Source organism: Vitis vinifera, chromosome 12 (genome assembly GCF_030704535.1).
Source record: "Vitis vinifera cultivar Pinot Noir 40024 chromosome 12, ASM3070453v1".
In the NCBI taxonomy this organism is placed as follows: Eukaryota; Viridiplantae; Streptophyta; class Magnoliopsida; order Vitales; family Vitaceae; genus Vitis; species Vitis vinifera.
Genome location: NC_081816.1, coordinates 6,463,735 through 6,474,648, shown reverse-complemented (window position 1 = coordinate 6,474,648; position 10,914 = coordinate 6,463,735). Strand labels below are relative to the sequence as shown.

At 36.1% G+C, this 10,914-nt stretch overlaps 1 protein-coding gene and 1 non-coding gene across 3 annotated transcripts; both read right to left on the bottom strand.

Annotated features, from left to right (window-relative positions):
- Positions 1 to 1,284: 1,284 nt before the first annotated feature.
- On the bottom strand, positions 1,285 to 5,431 carry LOC100265495 (triacylglycerol lipase 2). The gene is made up of 8 exons (XR_009467150.1): positions 5,297 to 5,431; positions 4,165 to 4,194; positions 3,172 to 3,276; positions 2,980 to 3,090; positions 2,770 to 2,891; positions 2,663 to 2,687; positions 1,874 to 2,146; positions 1,285 to 1,723 (listed from the first exon to the last, which is right to left on the bottom strand). It is a non-coding gene; the product is annotated as a triacylglycerol lipase 2 (transcript).
- Positions 5,432 to 7,381: 1,950 nt separating this feature from the next.
- On the bottom strand, positions 7,382 to 9,958 carry LOC100253366 (uncharacterized). 2 transcript variants are annotated; one of them, XM_010658944.3, is made up of 5 exons: positions 9,688 to 9,958; positions 9,527 to 9,597; positions 9,180 to 9,260; positions 9,007 to 9,050; positions 7,382 to 7,763 (listed from the first exon to the last, which is right to left on the bottom strand). In XM_010658944.3, exons 1-5 carry the CDS (start codon positions 9,746 to 9,748, stop codon positions 7,730 to 7,732), a joined length of 291 nt encoding a protein of 96 aa, XP_010657246.1. In that variant the 5' UTR covers positions 9,749 to 9,958; the 3' UTR covers positions 7,382 to 7,729. The 2 variants fall into 2 exon arrangements, with proteins under 2 accessions (XP_010657246.1, XP_002275986.1); XM_002275950.5 differs by having other exon boundaries at positions 7,382 to 7,753.
- Positions 9,959 to 10,914: the final 956 nt, after the last annotated feature.

The window sequence follows — 10,914 nt, the reverse complement described above, 5'->3', positions numbered from 1 at the left end:
TCTGCCATCTTGTCCTTGAGAAGACTGATTCACTCGGAAATTTTGAGAACCAGAGGGGCGATCAGTCAGTTCCATCTTTCCTGTGTTCGATCGATCTATTCCGTCCTTCCAAGTTGCCGAAGACTTGTCGTTGCTGTGCACGGCCATAGCAGCACTTGCGACAAATTCCGCTGCTGCATTCGTTGAAGTGAGGAGGCGTTGCTTTTCTTCTTGAGAGACAGAGGAGTATGCTTGGCGGACAGAAGGGAGAGGATTCATCAGGAGGATTTGCCCGCGAATAGCACTGTAAGATTCATTCAAACCCATCAGAAATTGCATCAATTTTTGTTGATCTTGTTGTGCCCCATGTGCTGCAGCGTTGTAGGAAGCCAGTTCATCCCACAGGCCTTTCAATTTTGTGTAATAGGCAAAGACAGAGAGTTGCTCTTGTCGAAGACAAGCAATATCTCGCTGAATTTCAAAGATGCGAGGCACATTGCTCTAAGAGAATCTCTCATAGAGATCTTCCCAAACTTCATGAGCAGTAGAATAATAGATTACACTGTCCGCAATTTCTGGATTGAGAGTATTGATGATCCAGGAGTGAACCATGTCGTTACACCGTGACCAAGTCGCATAACCTTCAGGATCAATTTCTTCTGAAAGAGCCTTGATCGAGCCATTAACAAAACCCAATTTGTTCTTGGATTTTAAAGCTAGAATCATAGCCCTTTTCCAAGCCGAATAATTGTCTTCATTCAAAGATTTGGAAATCAAAACCAAACCTGGGTGATCTGAATGGTGAGTGAAATAGGGATTGGAGATATCTGCCTTTGAGAAATCCGTAGGAATCTCTGATTTTGCCATGATGATTGAAGAAAAGAGATGCTACACGAGAGATTAAAGTGCAGCAATGAATCAGGATTTTAGTCCTGCTCTGATACCATGAAAAGAATAAGAATTGGCTGAATTAATATTATTGATGTTGAAGTGTGTATTTATACAAGGAGGTTTGAGATCTTTTTCTACAAGTCAGGAATCAGCTTAGCATATTCTAGACTATCCATCTATAAGTCAGGAATTACAATAGGAAAACTAACATATACAAATCATCTATTCTTAATATGGAAGATTTAGGAAGATTGACTTTCCAACAGTGTGCTAACTGCTAATGCATTTCTTGCTGACATTTATATTGAATATAGAGAAAATGAAGCTTGATGTTATCTATATGTTGTTAATTATAAAGTTTTATAAGTTAATTTCTCGGTTTCGATTATGAAAGAACCAATCTAAACAACCAAATAACTCAAAAAATTTAGCTTTATTAGCATAAAAGCTACTATGACAGTTGGAATACAATTTTTCACACCAAGGAAAATGTATAACAAAATCAGACTATAGTTGACAAACTTTTTCCCAGTTTATTGAAGCTTGAAGAAAGCCATGAGAGGATCATACACAGCTTGCTTGGCATTGGAAGCCATAACATAATCTGCATGTGCATAGTCCTCTCTGTACTGCACCACAAGCTTATCTCCATCATGATCTTTGAGGCTTTCCAGCAGGAGTTGCACATCATTAACATCAGAAAGTGCATCCTGCCCACCATGGCTGAGGAAGAGAGGAAGGTCATTTGGAATGGTTGTCATGTTGTACACAGGAGGAGTAGGCTGCCCATAGTGTTCCATGTTCTCATCCTCGTCCTTGTAGTCGTACATAGCTAATGTTCCTTCTCTGATCACTGTTGAAATTCAGACATCGACTCTTAACAAAAGGTTTGTTCAAATTAACCGATGCCCACCTCTTTATGCTAATGAGGGGAGGAAATGATATCATCTAGATGATCGCGTTGACCACTGTATTATGGTTTTGAAACAGGGACTATACTTACTCTGAGATAGATGGATTGTGTTCTTTGTTGCTGTTGATTGAGGCTCATGCTCTAGAAAAACATCTACACTGGAAGAGTTGAGGCAGCAGTTTTGGCCCGCAGATACAACACAATGTAAGTCATTATGGAAGATGACCTTTTCAAAAGACATAGTGCTGATTAGAAAATCAAGAACATGGATATTACCTGTAAAAGAAGTCAACAAGTCAGTGCAGTCAACACCGGGTTTCTTGCAGATGGCTTTTAGAAGATTAACTACAGCATCCCTGTTCACTTGGGTGGTGATGGGGGAAAATTAAGAAATCAGTCATAGAGCAAACCAGGATAATTCATTTTCCCAAAATGAATCATCTAGTCAATTTTGGCGATACACCAGGTGTATCGAAACTTCCATTATACTAATCAGAGAGAACCAAGCAAAGCAAATGTATGTGTTATCACAGCTTCTAAAATTCTCTTTATATCAGTGATTCAAGTCCTTGTGTGATGGTTAGGAACTTTTTAGCGACAAAATTTTGAAAGTGTTTTCATACTTTAGTCTAAAATTTTCAAGCCCAGAAGTCCTATCAAAGATTTTATGGATATGATACTAGCAATAGAAATAAGTTTATTTTGCCTGGTCCATCACCACTATAGGACGGGGCAAGGAAAAAAAGATGTCTTTTTCACTTCCACAGATCCAATCCATCAAGACCCAATATGTCTATGGTACTAGCAACAGAAATAAAATTGTTTTGCTTGAAGCATCAGAATTATAGGAAGAGTAAAGAAAAAGAGCTGTTTTCTCACCTTCGAGACCCAACCAGTACAAGGACTGTCAAGAAAGATAAAGTGTATGGTCAGAGAATTTTATTTTGCTGGAAATCAAACATAAATGAAAGAGAATAAGTCTTTACTTCAGCTATAAAATTATCAGCAGCATTTCTTGCTAGTGGGGATGTCATTTGACCCACATAAGCAATTGGGCTAAGCAAGACAGCTGATTCTGGGAAAAGGCAGCCAAAGCAATCAGAGTACCCTGCAAAGAATTTCCAAACTCAGTATCCCCTTTAGACTTCAGGAAAAAAATCCTGGAACTAGTACAAGAGTAATTTAAAGATATTCACCAGGGAATGCCCAACATAGTGCAGTTTCTGTCCTGTTTGGTCATGTACATACTGGAAGCTAGCAGGAAGGTCATATGATACCAACTCATCCCATGACCAATCCCAAAAAGCCTAAAAAACAACATTGAGATAATCAGTGGATCACAAATTGGGCAATAAAAGAGAACCCAACATGTAAGAAAGAATGATAACCGAGTCCCCAGGATCCAACGAAGTATGCCCACGGCTATACTTGGTTCCACGAGTGTTTGCAATCCACACATCAAACCCACTATCTGCCAACAAATGCGTAAAAAACTAAGACCCATATCCCATTTTCAGACTTCTAATGCCTGGTCTGTATGATATTTGGCCTCGTCTAACTAACAACAAAGCAAAGAGAAATGCAATCTTGTCACAGAATTTTGTGGTCTATGTAACAGTTTTCTTTCTATTCACAGCACTCATTGAGTTTTAACAAGCTTTGCATTGACCCGTATCATATTAATCGTGCTATTCCAGTACTCAATCACCAACCCTAAATATTTCATGGCCCCTTCAAACAAAACTTATGCCAGATGGTAATAAGAATGTAAATCAAGCACACCAGAAATGAAGATTAATGTGGACGATCATCTTTTATGGGGCATTGTGGTTTCAAAAGGCTTCCTGTAAAGAAAATGTGTACCATAACCTGGAAATCTTCCTAAAGCTGTAATTAGAAAGCAAACCTTCTCAACATATATAGAATACTTTGAACATGAGCCTGGCAAGCAATTTGAACTAATTTTCCACTGTTAGGAAACAAAAGATTATTATATTGCACTCATCCCCAGACTGGCAACAAGGAACAAGGAACCAAAAAAATTGTCCCCGAAAAAAAAGAAGAATGATAGAGAGCTTGGGGGAGGGAGGAATAAACTAATCCATTTTATGCTTTGTACAGAAACAGTCTTGAATGAGTATGAAACTATATGATAGCATTTTTCATCTGATATGCTTAATAAGTAACTACAGCAACTGCTGTTGGCGGGTTTGTAAAGAATCTTGGAGGGAGCATCCTTTTGCAAGGTTGGAGAGGTTTTGGGTGCAGTCTCTGGCGCCCTCTGTCTTCTTAGTCTTCTAAGGAACTGGAGTGGCGTCCTTTTGGGTTTTATCTGCCCTAGCAATTTCATTTGCTCCCTTCTGAACTTCCTATTTGCATACCATCTTCCACCTCGCCAGCCCAACCCATATCTGCAATCCAGCAAAAAGATAAAGAGAGTGAAAAGATAAAAATAACGATTTTAATAGGAAAAATCAGTTTTTGCAATTAGGAGTAAGGAGTTGAACAGTAAAACAACCAAGAAGCAAGGTCAAGAAAAAGGAAAATGCTATAAGTTTTTTGTTGCTTTCCCACATTTCATTCTGTTAATTGCATTAGAAATTTACAGACTGAACCTAAAAAAGATGTAAACATGCCTATCTAGGTGTCCCACCTGTCATCTATACCACTTTCTTTTTACATGTCATTACACTATTTGGTGGACAGATGCTTATCTGTATCTAGTAGAAAATATCAAGACATCAGCAGGATGTGCAGCATTAATCACATGATGATAATCATACAAAGCATATATGAGTGAACTTCTCTCAACCACATCCTGATTTAAAGGATAAATTATTTCAATTTTCAATCCTTATGAATGCTCAAATAAATGTTTCGGGGTCCTATTGGTGCAAGACTTTACCACAGTATAGACCCGGTTAAAACTTTTCTGGAGCTTGCGAGGAAGCTACTTCTGGTGTTCTCATTAGAAGTGGTTTACATTTCCAAAGTTTGCCTTTTCTGGGCCAAATCCCTATTAGAAAATGAAACAGTAAACAGAAGAGAATATCGGAAGAGTTACATGCATTAGGTGGTTTGGTGGAATGGTGGAGTGCACCAGCCCAAAGCTCTGAAAGAGAATGGATTTTATTTCTGAAAGCACCCCACTTTCGGAATTGTTAAAATAATTTCATTTTGACCAGCAGTGGCTCTTTTATACCATAAGCAACATTCAATGAATTTCTTTAACCCAAAAAAAATGGGGTGCACCATATGTATATATGTAGTGTACACAAAAAAACCAATCAAAGAATACTGACAAGTATCTGCAAAAAAACAGCCACAAAACCTAATCTACCTGCAGCTAAGTCTACCCAAAATGTCAAACACTGAGAAGTTTCCCAAATCTAATGAAGTATTTGAACCCACTATAAGAGGGTTCTAGTGAAGTTCTCCTTTAACCTTTGATCTGAGAGCTCTTCACCCTTAAAGATTCAACAATAACATCTTGCCATATACACTAGAACAAACACAAGGGAGCCATTCACCGAACATGGTGTCTCTTCTTATCCATTCCCTTAACCTTCCTTCCATTTGAGGAGCAAATTTCTCATAGTCTCTGGAAACACCCATTTCATCCCAAAGCTTGCTAAGAAGAACATCCATAACAACTTTGTCGTTGTACAATAAATCAACAGACTCTTCGCTCTTTTTACATAGACTGCATCTATTAACTAACCATCGATTACCCCCTCTTCGTTAACATGTTTGTAATTAAAATCTTCTCTCATACTGCTTCCTAAGAAAAAAAGTGAGATCACAAAGGAGTGCCCCAAATTTCCTTAGTTGGGACTCCACTCTAGTATCAACACACAAAGAACTGTAGTACGATTTGACGTTGAAGTTTCCTTTCCTATCCTACTTCCAAACCAAGATATCTTCTCCTAATTGTTGCATTTTTGTTGTATAAATAAGCTCTAAAAAAAAATAGGATACCCACTCCAACTCTCAATCATGGAAAGGTGTTCTTAATTACACTAATATTGATCTCCTCTACCCCTATCCCACAAGTCTACAGCTATAGCATTCCTATGAAAGGCTAAACTGCACAACAAAGGAGATGATACTTTCACACAACTCTCCCCCACTCAACTTTCCGTCAAAATTTTGTCCGCCTACCATCATTAACACAAATAGCTATACTAATGCCTTTCCACACACTTGAACTTCCCTTTCTTGCAAATATTCCACCTCCAACCATTTCCCCAAATTTCCCTTGAATAATCTTCCACCACCAACTCTCCCTCTCAAGGGCAAACCTTCACAACCATTTGCCAAGTTAGGGTCCATTAAGAACCTTTGATCTTCTAATACCCAAACCTTTGAAATTTTTTATCCTTATAAACCTTAGACCAGCTCTCTAGGTGCACTTTACTGCCTTCTTAAAGATTTCCCATGAAAAATCTCTTTACACCTTTTCCAATCTAATTCTCACTTTCTTGGATAGTAAAAAGGGACATAAAATAAATTAGCATGCTGAAGAAAGTACTTTTTATAGGAACCAAACTACCTCCCTTTGAAAAATACCACTTCTTCCCAAAGGCCATTCTCCTACCAAATCTTTCCTCGAGAACATCCCACATAATACAAGACTTATGAGGCACTCCCCAGGGCGGACCAAGATAAGTAGTTGGAAGCCCCCTTATAATCCAGCAAAGAAACTTCCTTCACTTTCCCCATTGGAATGAACTCACTTTTTTTACAGATAACCTTCTGACCAGACGCAACCTCAAAGCTGATTACAATTCACCTCCAACATCTTAGTTGATTAAGTTTATCTCACAAAAAAGAAGAGTATCATTCACAAATAGGAGGTGGGAGATTTGACAACCTTCTCCCCTTCTACCCCCAACCTTTAAACCTTAAATGAACCCTCCTTGCTCAACCTTCAAAATTAGACAACATTGAAGTACACCTCATCTCACAAAAGTGTGTAAAAGAAACAAAATATTGTTTGGTAAGAATTATATATCAGTATTTATAAATGTTTTTAGAATCGATCCATCGTTGAATTGGAAAAGTTGTCAATTTGATTTGATGTTTGGATCGTGATTGAACCCTAATTGAAATCAAACCCATTATGTATTTAATTTGATAATATCAAAGAGAAAAAACAAAATAATATTCATTTTTATTTTATTTTATATCATCAAATTGAATTATGGATAAATATAAATATATTAATATTTTATTTTTTTATAAAATAAAATACATACGATATTCATGTGAAAATATATATTGAAAATGAAAGAAAAAGTTTATTATTTGATTTTATTATATAAAAATCTTTTATAATTTTAAAATTATTACATCATTTTACTTATATTATTTTCATATATTATTCTAAAATTTTTTGAATAGGTGAGTGGATAAATGATGTTAGCTGAGAAAGCATTTTCATACTTCAGTACAAAATTTTCAAGCTCAGAAGCCTTATCAAAGATTTTATGGATATGATACTAGCAATAGAAGTAAGATCATTTTGCTTAGCCCATCAGCCCTATAAGATTACTCATCCTACATTCTTTCCAAATGCATCAGAAGACAATGGAGAACTTCACAAAAGTATAGTATAAACTTAGATTTTGAAATATTCCATCTACATCTTTGAGAAGATTATTGTATACAAACAGGAGAAGTGGCTTGTAATGACAAGAACACTCTTACAAGAGATGCATGACAAGAAATTCCAGAAACTGTTCAAATCTCAAATCCGAAAAATAAAAGCATTCTTGGTACAATTCCCCAAGATCCCACCATAGTTGCCTTATTGAATTCACAAACCCAGAAACCAGAATTTGTACCACTGTATGAGGAAGTTGAAATCCTTAGAAAAGCAAGCTCCCCCAAGCGGCAATAAACGCAAGGCCGCCGAATGGTGCCAAGAAACTGTACTTTCTGTCTTCAAAATATGCTGCAGTATAACACCTGCAAAGTCCTAGTGTTTCCATCAAGATTCAATTTTATTCACATATATTTCATTGGATAAGAGGAAATTGTTTCTAGAAAGCAGATATTTCCATGAAACATTCCCCAACAACAGCTTAGCTCCAACAGTCAGTGAAATTGTAATCAAAGAAAAGGTTGGGTCTGTTGCTGCATCCAAGTATCTCTTTTAACCATAGAAGTAAACAAGAACAACAATTTACACAAGAATTTCATATGTCAGCCCTATGTATATTTCCAATATCAGGTCTGACCAAGCCAAAGCGAGCTTGAAAATAAATCTAACCAACCTGCTACTCGACTCAATCCAGTATGATTATAACAACTATTCGCCTAGGCTGGTAAGTCACAACCAATTCCTGTGGGTCTACTTGAGTGGTTACCTTGGCCACACAGAGAAAGACACCATAGTTTTCATAAAATATTGGTGAATTTTCCAGGACAGCATGACATCTTATTTCATTGATGGCTTTCATTGCAATCATCCATTGTACAAAACCCCCTCTCCTTGGTTGGAAGGAACATTTTACCTCTCCCTCTTGTGAAACCCCAAACACATTTAGCAGGACAGACAACAAAGTTAGTGCTCTGATCTTCAATATCATTACCAAGAATTTAATTGAATATTGAATTAACCAGTACCTATGATGCAAATTTCATTGCAGAATGCAGATAAACCATTCCACATTAAAAGAGTGATGAACTTCAAAATTTTCAATTGACAGAAGTCTCTGATTGGATGGTTAAACCATGGTATCATCATTCTGTCACAAAGACCTACATGTTTACTCCAGATCAAACTCTGCTCACTACAGAGGTGAATCAGTCTGAAATTTCATGCTGGTTTATACAAGAGTGAAAACAAAACATCAATTCAGTTGAAGTTTGTTTACCTATGAAGGCTCATAAAGGGTACAAACAGATTGGTCAGTCCCAGAAGAGATGTTAAGCATTCTCATCTCAATTACCAAGTTAATGTGCCACTTTTACGATTTAAATCATCCCTCGGTTTCTACCTCCACTGTTTGTGACCCTTAAACCAATTGCAGAATGCATAAAATCTTTCTCATCATGATTTTCAGCTTCATTTGACTAGCAAACTCGGCAGATATCAGAACAAGCATTTTCTACCACCCAGTTTTGTGACTGGACTTTAAAATCTCAAATTCTTTTCAATGGATGCAGTACAATTGAATTAACATCATGCATATCTAAGAAGAGAAAACCGTGCTTACGTTCCTGAAAATGCAAGAATTCCAGCTGTCACAAGACCTCCAAACTACAACAAGATACATGAAAAAGAACTCTTAATAATTGATAAATTATGATCCACACCCATCACAGAATTCACAAAATATAAACTTGAAACTAAAGGGAATTTGGGAATAAATTGACAGGGGGAACTCACAATATTGGGATGCTTGGTAACAGGGGTAGCAAGCAGAGCTGCCGTATGAACCAAATGGTATAAGGATGCCGTTTGCCAAACCTTCATTTTATTCACAAAAAGGGATCATCAAATTAATATAAAATATGTATACTAACTTCAATGGATTGAAATGATATGGCCTTCGTTTGGTCACAGAGGAAAAAGAGATGAACCAGAGTTTTGAATTATAAATTTTCCATTAACATACTGACATAAAATGAGCCTAATTGAGATGGGTAAGGCTCAAAATTTAGCCTCCTTTCCTCCGTTTTCTGAGCAGCCAAACACAGGGATTACAGTTAAAAATTAAAAGGATAAAAGCATACCTCTTTGTAAATAGGGTTTTGGGGCTTGAAGACATGGGTACCAAAGGCTCCCAACCCAATACCTACAGCTCCTGTTTGAATGATTTTCACAAATGCTCTTCTTCAGATTCATTCATGCATATGAATACAGACAGAGAAGGAAAGATAAATTGTGGGTTTACCAGAGACAGCAGCAACTTGGTGCCAGGGGTAGCGTTTTGCCATCATTGATCCTGTTGCCATCACTGATTCACCTTCTTCTTCTTCTTCTGCTTCTGCTTCTTCCCTCTTGTTGACTTTAGTTTCAGGGGACGAGCAGCAGAGATACTAAAACCGTGGGAAGCCTACCTTCTCCCAAACGCACCCTTATTTTATAGTATAGTCATCGACTCATTACTGCGCTTAAACGGCGCCGTTTGATTCATCCCACAGACGTATTTAAAACGCTGTACTGGCATTTTACAGAATTGATTAGATGATTAATATTCATCCATAATCTTAATTGGGAAATGGATTTTCAATTAACGTTGTGTAATCAAAATATTATGTCATAGAAAAAATGAAAATTTACAAAACTTTTCCCTATTTTATTATTTATGTAAAAGTTGAGAAATAAATGGTTGGTTTTGGGACTTTTTTTAGGACAATTTTTTGTTCTTTAGAACAAAAAAAACCCCAAAAGTACGTTTGAGAACTAACAGTTATTTTCTGATTTCTAAAATTAAGGTGGTTTTAGGAAACATCATTTTAGTTGTATTATATTATTTTCACTTGTTTTTTATTGACTATTTTAGGAAATAATTATAGAAAGATGGAGAAGAAATAAAATTAAAACACTAAACATAAAAAATATTTTTAAAATTATTAAAAACGGGTTAAAAACATTTTAAGCTTCTAAATAAATTTTATTTGTACAAAATATTAGAGAATGGTTTTTAATAGCAGTTTTCGAAAACAGTTACTAAACACACTCAAATTAAATTCATGAGCAACCACTTTTTTTAACTTTTATCATAGTTTTCTAAGTAATATGAAGCTAAACTTCTATCCTTTTCTTATATCTTTTTAAAAAAAAAAAGTTTGAGAGAAATAAAATAAAAAATAGAAGAAAAAAGGATAAAAGAAAATTATAATTCTATTGGTGGAAAATTATAACATTTTCCATTTTTCCTAGCTTTTTTCCAAAGCCAAGCATAGCATTAGCTTTTCTTTTTTCCTTTCCATTACATTTTTTCCAATGTGAGCTTGGTAAAAATGAACTAGAAACAGATGAATGTGTGCTAACTGCTAACGCATTTCTTGCTAACATTTATATTCAATATAGAGAAAATGAAGCTTGATGTTATCTATATGTTGTTAATTATAAGGTTTTTTAAGTTAATTTCTCGGTTTCGATTACGAAAGAACCA